A 17,436-nucleotide genomic window follows, 5' to 3' on the forward strand; every position below is an offset into this window, starting at 1 on the left:
TTTATTTAGCCCAGGTTTTGACACAGTACACACAATATGATGTTTCATTGATGACTTTCAGGAGACTGCACAGTTCCTCCAGTACCCATTCTCTTTGTACCACTGAGCTCTGGCTATGACGTCATTGGAGTAGTCTCTACCGGTTGTGTGTTCATCCACTCGACTATAGGAATCCACATTCCCATCCCCCATGTTGTAGGCTGCTATCCCTCCTGCAGACACATACGAAAACAAAGTTAAACCAAGAGCGAAGTCAAAGTAAAATTCAACAGATTCTGTGAAACGAACCTTTCAGCTGCTGCTCTTTGCTCCAGTGAGGAAACTTTTTGCTGATTCGGTTGATAAAATGAACCAAGATCTCAGTGGCTTGGTTGAGGTGTTGCCCACTGTCCCATCCACCTATAGCAGTGTGTCCACCTCGATTGGGATTAACATCAACCTAGAAAAAAAACAAGTTATTTTATTGTAATATGAAGCTCTACTTAGAGGATGTGTGTAAAACCGTAGTAGCTGTTATAACCTGCATCAGTCCCCAGGCGTTCCAAGCATTTCTTTCGTCGCTCCAGTCTCCCCAGCCGTCTGTCAGTGCGTTTCCGGCCCTGGACTCTCTCGAGATGATGGCAGCAATGAGATACTTATCGACTCCGTGTCTCGAACCGATGTTGTGGATTAACTCTTTGTACTGAGTCATTCTCTCCCTGTCCGTCTCTGCCATTGTGTGTGATGCTTCTACACCTTGTAGAGAAAAATAAAGACACTTGATTATTGCATCCAAGACACAAAGACACCTGTTGGCCTGTCAGTGCAATGGTTTAGAATAGATTGTTTTCTGTTTTCCTTTTTCTCCAATTGATGATCGAATCACCCGGGTGTGTTTCTCCACTGCAGTGATTTACCTGAGTATCCCAGCTCGTCCTGCTTAGCCGTTTCCTTTGAAGCTCCACTGGTCTCAACTAATTCGATTTTTCCAAAATTGTTTCCTGGCCACAACAATCGTAAAGCTACAACAGCAGAAATAAAAGAGGTTGTTTAATAATATTCAATTAAAAACAGGAAATCATTTATATAAAATATGTATTATACACCTTCATTTATATAGAGGTTTAGGTAAGATTTAGCAATTAGGTGTAGTATAAATATTTCTGTGTTAAAAGGTTAAATGAGCAGTAAAACAACTCACCCATTGTTTTTGTTACTTCTCTGATGGTCCTGTTGATGCTGGAATGTGGGAGGTTTGGTACAGTCTGTTCTGTCTGTGGTGTTGAACTAAGCAGAGAAGCCCTATATATATGAATCCGTATACCTCCAGTTTCACTGCTTAACATGAGATTTTTTGGAACTTCAGACCTCAGAGGAGACGTGGCTGTGCAATCTGAGGTCTGGGTGCACAGTTCAACTATGTAATCAATGTCATTAAAACCCTAAAGTGAACTCATAACGATACTGAAAACGAAAGTTCGGGGCATCGGTAATCCCATGTTTACCACCTGACTTAAGATAGAGTTGATTCAAAAATACTGAACATGTTTGCTGCAGTTTTGAGTTTATATATATATATCCTCCATTATTTCTATTTTGTCTTCAGCACTTTAGAAAGCAACATTTCCGACATGCAGGTAACAAGAACAGAATAAACAAACAGAACCAGAGGGGACACAAGACAGTACAGGGTGAGTCTATGGGTGTGACCCGGTACAAAGTACAAGAGGTTTGAAAGGGAACAAATAAAACACACAACCATATGCCCTCACATATCCTGCTCAGTCATCTGATTCTAAAGTTTCCTGGATGTGAAACATGTCTAGCAAAATTCTAAATGAAGCCCATTAGAATATCTCTATCAGACAGAACAGTACATCCCTCCTAAAAAACCTGGAGAAAGAAAACATGGAGCATGTGTATTTTGTTTTGGAAAGGCCAAGGCGAGTCAGACGTAGAGTCTCGCTGAATCAAAGGAACAGAACCTCATCATAAAATTGTCCAGTGTCCATACTTTAATGATTTTCATAATTTCTATGTTTTATTATTCTTTTTAAAATAACTAAAAGTGTAAGGCAGATTTTTTTAGGCCTATATTTGATTATTTAACCCATTATCATATCATACATCATATTGGATGTGAGAGTTTAATTTTTTTTCATATATAACAAAATCATTGCAGTAAAAAATCACTTAGCTCTCACTTTCTTTCTTATGCACCATGTTGACAAATACAATCAAACACGTCGCATGAAGTTCTTGGTCTTGAGCTGGAGCCACAGGCTGAGTCATGAAGCTGGCCTCTCTTGTTGAACTAGAGGCTACCCCAGGACTTAATCTGCTGCATCCACCCATGTTACAGTGAACTCTGCAGAGTAAACAGGTTCTTTCTGGGTCACGTGTGTAAGGTCACGTGGCTCAGCTATAGGCTAAAATATTGTGCAACATTTAGGTGTGTTTGCGTTTTGATTGGTTGTTGTAACACAGATGCTGATTCAGTGGAACGCACCCATAGAAATGATCCAGCACTGAAGGACGCTCAGTAGGTTTATTGCTTAAGGGCAGTAAAGCAACAGAATTCTTTCATTATGTACTAACACTGACAACCTGCCCTTTTGATGGAAGGTGCAAATGACAAAAACAATATCTTTTATAAGATGTGGCAGACTCTTTATTGGAGGAGAAAAGGTTGATTTGACATGAATACATCCCTGATGATTCATGACATCAATCAACTGAAAGGTTCTTAAAACCTCCAGTTAGCAGTAAATCAGAAATCTAGCTATTTATGATTTGTTTGCCTCAGGAAAAAAACATTTATGTCTCGTGCTGCTCACCATGATTCAAAAAGTCCAAGCTTTAAATAGTCACAGCTGTTGAATCAAGAGGTTCACCTCAGCTTACATCCTGAGGATCTCTGTACATTAGATGTGTGTTGGATGTAAATTCATCTTGAGTCCTGAGGTCAGTGCCTTAGAATCACTAGTATATCATTAGTGCCCCACATGTGAGTATGAGCAGGGAGATCTGTTTGATTTTAATTAATCCTGCACTGGAATAGATGGATCTGATCGCATCTTCATTAAAGTGATGGAGGATTAAATGTCCATTTCAGGAAGTAAAACTATTTCAAAAGTTAACAAAATCAAACAGTTAACAAAGCGTTGATAATGGGATGATGTGTAAGATGAATAAAGTGGCAGTGGGCCTCCTGTCAGACCCTGAAGTGTTCCCAGCTTCTTATTTCAGAGAAGAAGGCATCTCCAGGACAGGCAGTGTTTACCACCTGTCTTTGGCCATGGATGGTGAAGTTGGCAGACAGTCCTCCTCCATTTACTGCACAACGGACCAGACGATGGCGCAACAGGTCCATGGCGTGGCGAGAGGGAAGGGTGGCAGTGTAGTAACCAATGATTGACACCCCATACCCGAGGCTATTGTGGCCCCTGGTGTGAGTACCGAGGTATGTCCAGCCTCTGCCTTCATAGACGTAGCCGTCAGAGCCCACCACAAAGCTGAGGACATAGAGACAGTGCAGCTCAATGCAAATACAAAACACAATACAAAAGTAAGCTCAACAACACGTATGGAAATATAATGAGAATGTGATGTTTAGAGACAAATGTTACAAATATTCAGTCATGCAAATTTAATTGAATGTACAATACTTGCAACAACATGCATTGGAGCATAAATGTAAGTTAATCAGCAGCATTTGAGTTAAATCAGAGCCATGCTAGTTCCCTCTTTTTCTAGTTTTAATGGTAAACTGGAGTTATTGTCTTTCTTTCTCCAGGTGAATCAACCAGCCTACGTACCAACTTATTTACTTACTTACATACCTACCTACCTACCAACCAACCTACCTACCTACCTACCAGAGATGGGCAGTATTTCTATTACTTGTATTTGAAATACGTATTTCAATTACTTTGAGTATTTTGTAATTTGTATTTGGTAGGGCCGATAAAAAATCTAACGTAATTTGTAACAAAATACTTGTTGAGTGGAGTAATTTTGTATTTAAAATACCACAAGCACCACAATTGTCAGGAGAAAGGAGGCGAATCCACCAGCTTATGCTCCACTCAACCTCCAAGATGATGAGGAAGATGACTTCTTTGTTTTCTTAGCTAAAGAAACTCAAGTCCAGGAAAGACAGGAGATCACAAGCCACAGCAAAGCTGAATTAGATATCCTTCGTTTTCTGTAGGACACCAGAAAAGACCTGGTTTCTCTTCAGCAGTAACCACTTATCAAGCTCCTTTTTGTTCGATTTAACACAACCCTCCCCTCTTCAGCTCCGGTTGAGAGACTGCTCTCGTTTGCAGGAATAATATTCCATCCACACAGGAGGCGGTTAACAACAGAAATATTTGAAAAGTGAGTTATTCTTAAAGGCAACTAAACTGGCTACTCAGTGGTTGGGTCTCAAGAACCAAAATGGAAGGAGTATTATGTCATAATGATGTCAGTGTGAACCTGTATGAGACACTTAACACTGTAATATAGAACTATGTGGCCTACCATGCCACTGGCCAAGGTACAGTAAAAGAGAAGAAAGTAGGCTACTCACTTGATAAGTTACCTGTTCACTTTTGTATTGATTTACTTTTTACCTTTTATTTTTATTCATTTTTCTGTGCAGAACTTGATGTACAGTAATTTATTTAGGCTCTTTACCTGTGAACAACTGGTTTTAATTCTATATTTTGCTTTTATAGTATACATAGGCTTTATGTGTGATGCTATTCATATGTGATGAATAATTTCTTGTTGATACAAAGCCAAAGTTTCTGGGCTGTTAAGTCCCATTAATATATACACTACCGTTCAAAAGTTTGGGGTCACTTAGAAATTACCTAATTTTTCAAAGAAAAGCAATGTTTCAAAGAAGATAACATTAGATTAATCAGAAATACACTCTATACATTGTTAATGTGGTAAATGACTAGTCTAGGTGGAAACGTCTGGTTTTTAATGAAATATCTACATAGGTGTATAGAGGCCCATATCCAGCAACCATCGCTCCAGTGTTCTAATGGGACATAGTGTTTGCTAATCGCTTTAGATGACTAATGGATGATTAGAAAACCCTTGAAAACCCTCGTGCAATTGTGTTAGCACAGCTGAAAACTGTTTAGCTGGTGAGAGAAGCTATAAAACTGTCCTTCCTTTGAGCTAGTTGAGTATCTGGAGCATCACATTTGTGGGTTCCATTATACTCTCAAAATGGCCAGAAAAAGAAAACTTTCATGTGAAACTCGCCAGTCTATTCTTGTTCTTAGAAATGAAGGCTGTTCCATGCGAGAAATTGCAAAGAAACTGAAAATGTCCTACAACGGTGTGTACTACTCCCTTCAGAGAGCACAACTCAGTAAGAAGACAAGTATATTAGAGTCTCTAGTTTGAGAAATAGACGCCTCACAGGTCCTCAACTGGCAGCTTCTTTAAATGGTACCAGCAAAACGCCAGAGTCAACGTCTCCAGTGAAGAGGCGACTCCGGGATGCTGGCCTTCTAGGCAGAGTGGCAAAGAAAAAGCCATATCTGAGACTGGCCAATAAAAAGAAAAGATTGATATGGGCAAAAGAACACAGACATTTGATAGAGGAAGATTGGAAAAAAGTGTTATGGACAGACGATTCAAAGTTTGAGGTGATTGGATCACACAGAAGAACATTTGTGAGACACAGAACAGGTGAAAAGATGCTGGAAGAGTGCTTGACGTTATCTGTCAAGCATGGTGGAGGTAATGTGATGGTCTGGGGCTGCTTCGGTGCTGGTAAAGTTGGAGATTTGTACAAGGTAAAAGGGATTTTAAATAAGGAAGGCTATCACTCCAATCTCCAACGCCATGCCACACCCTGTGAACAGCGCTTGATTGGAGCCAATTTCCTTCTCCAACAGGACAATGATCCAAAGCAAACCTCCAAATTATGCAAGAACTATTTAGGGAAGAGGCTGGCAGCTTGTGTGCTGTCTGTAATGGAGTGGGCAGCGCAGTCACCAGATCTCAACCCCATTGAGTTGTTGTGGGAGGAGCTTAACTGTATGGTAAGCAAGAAGTGCCAATCAAGACAATTCAACTTGTGGGAGGGGCTTCAGGAAGCGTTGGGTGAAATTTCTACAGATTACCTCAACAAATTAACAGCTAGAATGCCAAAGGTCTGCAATACTGTAATTGCTGCAAATGGAGCATTCTTTGACAAAAGCAAAGTTTGAAGAACCAAATTAATATATAATAATATAAAAATCATTATTTCTAACCTTGTCAATGTCTTGACTAAATTTTCTATTCATTTTGCAACTCATTTGATAAATAAAAGTTTTCATGGAAAACACGAAATTATCGGTAGTGTATATACATAATCAATCAAGTTGTTGTCTTTTAATAGCTTTGCTTAGTTACACTGACATTCTGTGACTGTTCTTCCTTTTTATAGGGTTCACCAGAGCTTTGTGTACATTATATAGCCCAAACCTGAATGCTCTGCTATACTAAATTGTGAAAATCCAGAAAAAGTATTTCCTATATTTTAAATACAAAATACATGTATTGTATTTTGTTACATTTTCTGGCACCAGTATTTTGTATTTTATTTTGATACATTTATTTGAGGGGTATTTTGTATTTTGTATCAAAATACATTTTGATGTATTTTTGCCCATCCCTGCTACCTACCTACCTACCAACAAACCTAACTACCTACCAATCAATCAATCAGCTATGCATTTTTGGGGTTACTTGTATCCGATGTCGCTCCAGCCGCGGTCCTCCTGGTGGAACCTCTGCATGGCTCTCATGTTACGAGAGCACTGTGGGAAGGTCAGACAGGGTGAGGATGGCTCGTAGGTGTGGTGCACATACAGGAAGTGGAGGGGCAAAGACAGTGGGATGGGGGTATCCTGGTAAGAGTTTGCCCCCCCCACTAACAACGGGAGATGATTTGAGGGCAGTCTGAGGACAGGAGGAGAGAGGATGATGGTTAAGATACTGCTGACCTCTGGTGGTTTAACTCGGCATCTTGCCACAGATAGAAGTGTTCTGGATGTCTTACTACAAGATGTTGTTCCCTGTAAAGGGGATGATAATACAAAAGTTTTATAACATATATATGTAAAAATATATTTTTTAACTGATTTATCGTTATCTTTTCAGTTTGAAATTGTAGCAGACTAAAAAATCAAGTCACCATAGACAATGACAATACAGTTTTGTATAATAACGAAGACTATTTTACATTTGGTTATTTAATCATTATATGGACTTATGTGCTCCAGCTGCATCAATATAAGTAAAGCAATCGATAAGTTTAATGAAAAAATAATTTTGATTATTAAATAAATATATTGGCTCCACCTTCTCAAATGTGGAAATTTTTCATAATTTGCTAACCATTTTATAGACCTTGGGTTCAGCCCTACACTGCAGTCAAGTACACTTTTGAGGCTATCTTGGCTTTGTTGTTGAGTGTCTGGGATCAAATAGCACAATCATTATACAATAGGGGTCCAGCAACTGAGCCGAACTCAGTATCAGAATGGTGTAAATTATCAAAATCAGCCATTTCAAACCACGGCACCCTTAGGGAGTGACTCACAGAGGAGGGGTCAGGAAAAGATTTCCATAACATATTCAAACCAATGAAAAATGGCATATTTTATAGTGTCAGGTGCAGCAGGTTGATTCATAGCATCATAAATGTGCACACACATTTTTTACTTTACTGCCAACTAGCTCTAGTGGATATCGTCTGCAATAACTGGGGTCCTGAGTCTCTGGCATCGATATTTTGAGGGGGGGGGGGGGGGGGCTGGAAAGATAGGGAACCCCTGATCTAAATCCTGAATCTCAATTACTGCTCCACAAATGATCACATTGAGACACAGGCATTGTAGTTTCACTTTGCATCACGTTTATTTAGCCCAGGTTTTAACACAGTACACACAATATGATGTTTCATTGATGACTTTCAGGAGACTGCTCAGCTTCAGTACCCATTGTTTTTGTACCACTGAGCTCTGGCTGTGACGTCATTGGAGTAGTCTCCACCGGTTGTTAGTTCATCCACTCCAGAATAGGAATGCACATTCCCATCCCCCGTGCTGTAGGCTGCTATTCCTCCTGCAGACACATATGAAAACAAAGTTAAACCAAAAGCAAAGTCAAAGTACAATTCAACAAATTCTGTGAAACGAACCTTTCAGCTGCTGCTCTTTGCTCCAGTCAGGAAACTTATTCTTGATTCGGATAATAAAATGAACCAAGATCCCAGTGGCTTGGTTGAGGTGTTTCTCACTGTCCCATCCACCTTCTTTCTTGTGTCCACCTCCATTGGGATTAACATCAACCTAGAAAAAACACGTTATTGTATTGTAATATGAAGCTCTACTTGGAGGATGTGTGTAAAACAGTAGTAGCTGTTATAACCTGCATTAGTCCCCAGGTGTTTTTATAGTCTCCCCAGCCGTCTTTCAGTGCGTTTCCGGCCCTGGAAGCTCTCGAGATGATGGCAGCAATGAGAGCCGGGTCGACTCCTTGTTTCTGTCCCACTTTAATGATTTTGGACTTGTACTGACTCATTCTGCCCATGTCTATCTCTGCCATTGTGTGTGATGCAGCTACACCTTGTAGAGAGAAATAAAGACACTTGATTTTTGCATCCAAGACACCTGTTGGCCTGTCAGTGCAATGGTTTAGTTTGTTTTCTGTTTTCCTTTTACTCCAATTGGTGAACGAATCAGCAGGTTGTGTTTCTCCACTGCAGTGATTTACCTGAGTATCCCAGCTTGTCCCCCTGAGCAGTTTGCCATGAAGCTCCACTGGTCTCAACCGATCCTATGTTTCCATAACCTGCACATGTTCAGTTTTTATTAGTTTATATTTAACTTGTGAATACACACCTGCACACTGACATGAGAACAAAGCATGACGTCCTGACAGGATTGAACAGTCACAAATCCAACACAATGTCAAAAAGGAGAACCACAACAATGGCAAAGCTACAACAATAGAAATAAAAGAGGCTTGTTTAATAATATTCAATTAAAAACATGGAAATAATTATATAAATATGTATAATACATTTATATAGAGTTTTAGGTAAGCTTTAGCAATCTGTGTGGTATAAATATTTCTATTAAAAAGTTAAATGAGCAGTAAAACAACTCACTCATTGTTGTGTTACTTCTCTGATGGTCCTGTTGATGCTGGAATGTGGGAGGTTTGGTACAGTCTGTTCTGTCTGTGGTGTTGAACTAAGCAGAGAAGCTCTATATATATGATCCCTATACTTTCAGTTTCTGGATAACATGGGATTTTTTGGAACTTCAGACCTCAGACGAGAAGCCCCCGAACTTTCATTTTCAGTATCGTTATGAGTTCACTTTTATTGACATTGATAACATAGTTGAACTGTGACAGAAAGTGAAGGGGATGGCTTCAGATAGTGCTGATGCAAAAATACTGAACATGTTTGCTGCAGTTTTGAGTATATATATATATATATCCTCCATTATTTCTATTTTGTCTTCAGCACTTTAGAAAGCAACATTTCTGACATGCAGGTAACAAGAACAGAATAAACAAACAGAACCAGAGGGGACACAAGACAGTACAGGGTGAGTCTATGGGTGTGACCCGGTACAAAGTACAAGAGGTTTGAAAGGGAACAAATAAAACACACAACCATATGCCCTCACATATCCTGCTCAGTCATCTGATTCTAAAGTTTCCTGGATGTATAACATGTCTAGCAAAATTTTAGGGAGCTGTGAATGACATGAAGCCCATAATAATATCTCTATTAGACAGAACAGTTCATCCCTACTAAAAAACCTTGAGGAAAAAAAACATGGAGCATGTGTTTTTTTGTTTTGGAAAGGCCAAGGAGAGTCAGACGTAGAGTCTCGCTGAATCAAAGGAACAGAACCCCATCAAAAAATTGTCCAGTGTCCATACTTCAATGATTTGCCTAAAATTGTAAGGCAGATTTTTTTATGTAAAAAAATCACTTAGCTCCCACTTTCTTTCTTATGCAGCATGTTGACAAATACAATCAAACACGTCATATGAAGTTCTTTGTCTTGAGCTGGAGCCACAGGCTGAGTCATGAAGCTGGCCTCTCTTGTTGAACTAGAGGCTACCCCAGGACTTAATCTGCTGCATCCACCCATGTTACAGTGAACTCTGCAGAGTAAACAGGTTCTTTCAGGGTCACGTGTGTAAGGTCACGTGGGTCAGCTATAGGCTAAAATATTGGGCAACATTTAGGTGTGTTTGCGTTTTGATTGGTTGTTGTAACCCAGATGCTGATTCAATGGAACGCACCCATAGAAATGATCCAGCACTGAAGGACGCTCAGTAGGTTTATTGCTTTAGGGCAGTAAAGCAACAGAATTTCTTTCATTATGTACTTACACCGACAACCCTTTTTGATGGAAGGTGCAAATGACAAAAACAATCACTTTTATAAGATGTGGCAGACTCTTTATTGGAGGAGAAAAAAAGATAATTTTACATGAATACATCCCTGATGATTCATGACATCGATCAACTGAAAGGTTCTTAAAACCTGCAGTTAGCAGTACATCAGAAATCCAGCTATATATGCTTTGTTTGCCTCACCATGATTGAAAACTCCAAGCTTTGAATAGCTGTTGAATCAAGAGGTTCACCTCAGCTTACATCCTGAGGATCTCTGTACATTAGATGTGTGTTGGATGTAAATTCATCTTAGTCCAGAGGTCAGTGCCTTAGAATCACTATTATATCATTGGTGAGTATATATGAGCAGGGAGATCCATTTGATTTAAATTAATCCTGCACTGGAATACATGGATCTGATCGCATCTTCATTAAAATGATGGGGGATTAAATTTCCATTTCATGTAGTGAAACTATTTCAAAGGTTAACATAATCAAACAGTTAACAAAGCGTTGATAATGGGATGATGTGTAAGATTAATAAAGTGGCAGTGGGCCTCCTGTCAGACCCTGAAGTGTTCCCAGCTTCTTATTTCAGAGAAGAAGGCATCGCCAGGACAGGCGGTGTTCACCACCTGCCTATGGCCATGGATGGTGAAGTTGGCAGACAGTCCTCCTCCATTTACTGCACAACGGACCAGACGATGGCGCAACAGGTCCATGGCGTGACGAGAGGGAAGGGTGGCAGTGTAGTTACCAATGATTGACACCCCATACCCGAGGCTATTGTGGCCCCTGGTGTGAGTACCAAGGTATGTCCAGCCTCTGCCTTCATAGACGTAGCCGTCAGAGCCCACCACAAAGCTGAGGACATAGAGACAGTGCAGCTCAATGCAAATACAAAACACAATACAAAAGTAAGCTCAGCAAAACTTATGGAAATATAATGAGAATGTGATGTTTAGAGACAAATGTTACAAATATTATGCAAATTAATTTGAATTTACAATATATGAGACAACATGCATTGGTGCATGAATGTAAGTTAATCAGCAGTATTTGAGTTAAACCAGAGCCAGGCTAGTTCCCTCTTTTTCTAGTTTTAATGGTAAACTGGAGTTATTGTCTTTCTTTCTCCAGGTGAATCAACCTTCCTACCTACCAACCTATTTACTTATTTACCTACCTACCTACCTACCTACCTACCTACCTACCTACCTACCTACCTACCTACCTACCTACCTACCTACCTACCTACCTACCTACCTACGCACCAACTTATTTACTTACTTAAACATCTACCTACCTACCTACCTACCTACGCACCAACTTATTTACTTACTTAAACATCTACCTACCTACCTACCTACGTACCTACCTACCTACCTACCTACGTACGTACGTACGTACCTACCTACCTACCTACCTACCTACCTACCTACCTACCTACCTACCTACATACCTACCTAAATACCTACCTACCAAACAGCTACCTACCTACCAACCAACCTACCTACATACCAACCAAGCTAACTACCTACCAATCAATCAATCAGCTATGTATTTTTTGGGTTACTTGTATCCTATGTCGGTCCAGCCGCGGTCCTCCTGGTGGAACCTCTGCATGGCTCTCATGTTACGAGAGCACTGTGGGAAGGACAGACAGGGTGAGGATGGCTCATAGGTGTGGTGCACATACAGGAAGTGGAGGGGCAAAGACAGTGGGGTGGGGGTATCCTGGTAAGAGTTTGCCCCCCACTGACAACGGGAGATGATTTGAGGGCAGTCTGAGGAGAGGAGGAGAGAGGATGATGGTTAAGTCACTGCTGCCCTCTGGTGGTTTAACTCGGCATCTTGCCACAGATAGAAGTGTTCTGGATGTCTTACTACAACATGTTGCTCCCTGTAAAGCGGATGATAATCCCACATTTTTGTAACATATTTATTTAAAAATATATTTTTAAAAAACATCAACTGATTTATTGTTATCTTTTCAGTTTGAAATTGTAGCAGGCTAAAAAACCAAGTCACCACAGACAATGACAATACAGTTTTGAATTATAACAAATTTACATTTGGTTATTGAATCATTCTATGGACTTATGTGCTCCAGCTGCATAAATATAAGTAAATTAATCGATTAGTTTAATGACAAAATAATTTTGACTATTAAATAAATATACTGGCTCCACCTTCTCAAATGTGGACATTTTTCATAATTTGCTACCATTTTATAGACCTTGGGTTCAGCCCTACACTGCAGTCAAGTACACTTTTGTGATCACTTACCCCAGAATATGTGAACAAATGCCTGCAACCCATCCCTCACTGCCTGCCCCACTCCAGTGTCCCAAGCAATCCATTCCGTCTTCTCCAGCTTCCAGACCAATGCCAGTGTCTCCATCACCTGGCTGTGTAGATCAAGTGGCTCCAGAAGGGATCTAGATATCTCCCGTCGCCTCGGGCTAATGTTCCTGGTCACAGCATCAAGGCCCTGCCCCTCCTGCAAAGTAAAACTATAGTATCCTTTCAAGATCTCACTGAGGGCCTGCGGCTTTTCAGATTCACTCTGATTGCTGAGGTCCATGCCCAGTACAGTTCCATCCATGCCACCATTAATCATAGCATCAGTGGCCAGAGTGGGAAGCCGAGACAGCTGGAACACCTGAGGGTGCTCCACGTTGTCCCAGCACCCACTCGGCCCCATGCGATAACGTGTCGGAAAGTCCTGGAGGCTGACAAAGGACAGACCAAGTGTCCTGGCCAAGGTAAGAGGGAAGATGCCGGTGGCTGGCTTCCCCTCAATCTTTGCTTTCAGTCCTGATTCGATTCCCAGCAGTAACGGAGCAAGGGCGACTGTGGTGCCGTCTGGAGCTAGAACCACCCCACGTTCCTCTCCATAGTCCGTCACAATGTGGTGGATGGCCTTGTCAAAAAAGCTGAAAGACGAGGCGTTAAGAATGGCTGTGTCCAGAACCTCAGCATCACTGAGATTATTTGACGAACCCAGAAAATGGATGGTCATTGCATCATCATGGCCAGCTGTCCTCCGCAGGGCCCTGACCAAAGCCAAAGGGGACAGGCCAGGGTCGGAGTCCTCAACCTGCTGCACAGCACGAATGAAACTGTCCATGTTCCGTAGGTGGACACCTGATATGAAGGTAACAGTGAAGTACGTTCATGATTTAGTTCCTTCAAATAACAGTCACACTGTGGTCCTTAAAGAAAATTTAGGAAAAATGCCAAACTGAATCGCAGCATCGGTTGTAGAAAGAAGAAGGGCTTTTGACAGCCCCTCACATGTCTTTGGCACAGTTGACACAGTTTTTTCTATTATTTGTTTCTTTTTTTTCTTTCTCTATTGCCATTATTTATAAATCATGTTGTATAACTTTATCTGCTGTCTTTGATTTTAGATTTTGTATTAAATAATTAGTGTTTAAATTACTTACTTAATTTTCTTCTTTTTTTTGATGTTTGTTACATTGTTTTTAATTGTCCAATTTATGAAACACTTTGTAACAGCTGAAATGTGATATAGAAATAATGTTATTATCATGATTAGTTAACTCATGATAGTCATTGTACACGTGTTCAACATAACACAGATGTTTACCTCTTTTGTACTTACCTACCGACCTGCTGACAGAAAAGAAGCCGAATGAAGCAAGAACAAGAACTGATAGACCAGAAAAAGTCATATTGCATCTCCAAGTTGTTGCCTCCAAACTGAAAATCTGAGAGCCGGGCTTTCACTCAGTACAGTTGTGGTCCTTACAACATGACGTCTAAAATGAGTTGTGTGGCTGTTTGTGTAAGTGTACGTGCCTGACTCACAGTGTTTTGACTCACGATAGGATAGTACTCTGTGTACACTCCAAATATTGATTCAGCTTGGAGTTTGAGTGTGTCATGGGCCGACCAGTAGGGTTTATTACAAATCATATAAATCAGGGCTTTTTCTCAAATTATATTGGGTTGTTTCTCTTTCCTCAGATATTACACAGCCTTCTACAGATTAATCGTACAATATGACGTTAGCACAGATTAATGGATGCCAAAACAGATTAAAGGTTAATATTGTTGTGTGTTTCATCACTTTGACTGAAGGAGGAATTACTGACAAACAGAATAGTCCTGACTTGAGGTTTTGATCAACAACAAAGCTGGTGTGACAAAACGTAAACATGCAGCCATAATAACTTCAAAAAAATCAAAAAAATACCAACCTCTTAACTACTTTTAAAGAAGTTGTGTGTGTGTGTGTGTGTGTGTGTGTGTGTGTGTGTGTGTGTGTGTGTGTGTACATGTGTGTGTACATGTGTGTGTACATGTGCGTGTTGAGAAAGCGTGGAGGATTGTTAATTCAAATCAAGACAACACAATGTGGTTACAAAATGAAAATGACTGCAATTAACAAATAGTAACATCAATGGTTTCCGATCCAAAGCCTGAAATCAAAAGATTTATCTTTCACAGATATAAAAAATATCAACTCTTCAAATTCCAACCATCCAAGCATCTTTTGCTGTTTAGACACATTCATTGATTCCACTTTTCAGTAGTAAAAAAGACATTCCTGGACAAATCCAGAAGATTGTTTTTGTATATATCACATTAGGCTGACACTAACAATTAACAATTCCAACAGTTTTTGGAAAACCTTTCATTTCCCCATATTACAATATTAGTCAGATAAACATCTGAAGGCATCTGTATTAACAGGCCTGATGGGGTCAAATCCTTTAAAGAGTCTGTATTTTGTTCCGATGAAATGTCAATAAATATCATGAAGGATTAAGATGTTTTTCTGTTTAAAGAAAGTACAGATGTTTTGCCATATAGGATTCTGTAAATGGACAATGAAGTGTTGGGAAAGCAGAGAGGGAAGATGAGTCATTTGTTTGAGAGAAGGAAAATAAACACATCACTGAGCTCCTGTTTCTGTGAAACAATGTGTGATGGAAGGAATATCGGACCAATGCCACGGTTGAGTTTAGTTGCATCTAAATCTTTAAGGTGATAACGTACAAGACCTAATATTGGTATCACATAATGGAGTTTAAAGGCCACTTAAAGTGAAAAAAATGTGAAAATAAAGTCGTACAGATATTATGAGAATAAAGTTATAATTTTAGAATGCATTTTATTTTAGAGAGAATATCTAAAGGTCAACCTGTCGCCCGCATCATAAAGGAATGTGGTACATCTTAAGTTCTACTTTAGTTTTACAAATAATGAAATACTCTGGTTCATCAGCAAAACATTATCATAAGACTTTAAAAAGAACTGTGTCTATTCTGAAGAAAGAGACACGAAGACTTGCAGGAAATAGCTTGTTTTGTGGAGGAGGAAATGTTTTGTTAGGGGTAGAATGTAAAGCTATCGTTGGATTGGATACGTCTGCGTGTTAATCAAATTAGTTTCGTAGTTTCTCAAGAAACAATGAGATTGCTTCAAATGGAAATCCAACAAGCACAAGTTCTCCTTGCTGCTCATTCCCCCTCCCCCAATTTATTCTCATAAATTATATAAGATAATGAGTTTATTCTTGTAATATAATGACTTCTTTCTCGTTAAATTAGGACTTTGTTCTCGAAATCTCAGAATGCTATTTTCCTCAGTGTGAATCCGATACTGCAATGTAGCTAAAGCCATTTGGGGAATATTTGTCAATGATTTTTCTCTATATATCAGCCAATTTATTGGTATTGCCAATTTGTTTACTCCCTTCTCTCGCCCTGGCCCCCAAAAATCCATTTGGGTTGTGCTCTAAAAACATTGAAACTGTCAGCGTAATACGGTCATGCTTCAACCAGTGTGACAGTTTTTCATAACTTTATTTAGAACCATAAGAATAATAGTTGGAATTACATAAAATAATAAAAACATATTTGGAACTGCAATGGTAAGTTAACAAATGAGTAAATAAATCTAAACGAATCAACTGACTAAATGTAAATAAAATAAGGCCCTTTCATAGTATAAGCACTTTTTCAATGTTTCCATTCTATTGTTGTTTTTTTGCGATGAATTCTTCGGACAATTTCCTTGCTGTATTCTCACATTGGCTCAGTCCGACATTCCCAGATGCACATAAAAATCACATGACCAACATATTCAGACTCAACTCAGAGTAACAAATCCCCTGTACCAGGTGCTCTCAAAGTTCTTAAAATGAACTTATATACCCCTGTAGGTGTATAATAATGTGTATATTATGTGTGAATATATCTGTACAACTCCTCTAACTCTGTCAGAGCCACCATCACAGAACTGCACTAAACATACCTGTCTCCTTGCACTGTGTACCTGTACAACACTCCGCTCCATATACACTTACTTCACATCATATGTGATATGTGTTCATATAAACCATATTGATATTATATATAATTTTATACAATAATATTGTCTTTTGCACACTCTGTCTACATATTCTTACACTCATAGTATATTATATTACCTATTGTATAGTCAAATACTTATATTCATACCTCTACTATATATCATATATTGTATCATACTCTCTGTATATTCTTTGTATACATAAGTCTATATACACATATCTATACATGTGTACATGTTATAATTATTATCATTATATTACTATTACTATTATATTTACTGTTGCTGCCATTATTACTATATACTGCTATATATACTGTACTATTTTTATATACTGTCTAACAATAACATTACCATCATATCATCAGTACTATTACCATCATCTTGCCACTGCACTTTATCTACCTATTTTATATTATTTTATCTTGTGCTTCTGTTTTGTACTTTCTACCTCAATATTTTTTATTTTATACTATTGTATTGTATTTTATTGTATTCAAATATACCGGCTGCTATGACAACTTAATTTCCCTTCGGTGATGAATAAAGTACTCTATCTATCTATCTATATCCTGCCTGTAGGTGGGACTGTGAGGACACAGCAGAGTCGCTTCAGGCTGCTGGTGAATCTGGTGTGATCGCTGGCTGCTTTGGTCACGTGGGGCCAGTCACATGACGCAG

The 17,436-nt window shown here is 39.3% G+C and overlaps 3 protein-coding genes across 3 annotated transcripts; all 3 read right to left on the reverse strand.

Annotated features, from left to right (window-relative positions):
* On the reverse strand, window positions 1–1,253 carry LOC133024692 (lysozyme g-like). Its single transcript, XM_061091862.1, has 5 exons — window positions 1,181–1,253; window positions 897–1,001; window positions 521–735; window positions 289–439; window positions 1–212 (listed from the first exon to the last, which is right to left on the reverse strand). Exons 1-5 carry the CDS (start codon window positions 1,182–1,184, stop codon window positions 58–60), a joined length of 630 nt encoding a protein of 209 aa, XP_060947845.1. The 5' UTR covers window positions 1,185–1,253; the 3' UTR covers window positions 1–57.
* A 6,621-nt stretch (window positions 1,254–7,874) lies between these two features.
* LOC133024399 (lysozyme g-like) lies at window positions 7,875–10,367 on the reverse strand. The gene is made up of 5 exons (XM_061091491.1): window positions 9,155–10,367; window positions 8,758–8,835; window positions 8,413–8,609; window positions 8,183–8,333; window positions 7,875–8,106 (listed from the first exon to the last, which is right to left on the reverse strand). Exons 1-5 carry the CDS (start codon window positions 9,156–9,158, stop codon window positions 7,973–7,975), a joined length of 564 nt encoding a protein of 187 aa, XP_060947474.1. The 5' UTR covers window positions 9,159–10,367; the 3' UTR covers window positions 7,875–7,972.
* An 81-nt stretch (window positions 10,368–10,448) lies between these two features.
* Window positions 10,449–14,242, reverse strand: pglyrp2 (peptidoglycan recognition protein 2). Its single transcript, XM_061091479.1, has 4 exons — window positions 14,039–14,242; window positions 12,697–13,557; window positions 11,984–12,194; window positions 10,449–11,271 (listed from the first exon to the last, which is right to left on the reverse strand). Exons 1-4 carry the CDS (start codon window positions 14,106–14,108, stop codon window positions 10,971–10,973), a joined length of 1,443 nt encoding a protein of 480 aa, XP_060947462.1. The 5' UTR covers window positions 14,109–14,242; the 3' UTR covers window positions 10,449–10,970.
* Window positions 14,243–17,436: the final 3,194 nt, after the last annotated feature.

This window comes from Limanda limanda, chromosome 2, assembly GCF_963576545.1.
Source record: "Limanda limanda chromosome 2, fLimLim1.1, whole genome shotgun sequence".
Lineage (NCBI taxonomy): Eukaryota > Metazoa > Chordata > Actinopteri > Pleuronectiformes > Pleuronectidae > Limanda > Limanda limanda.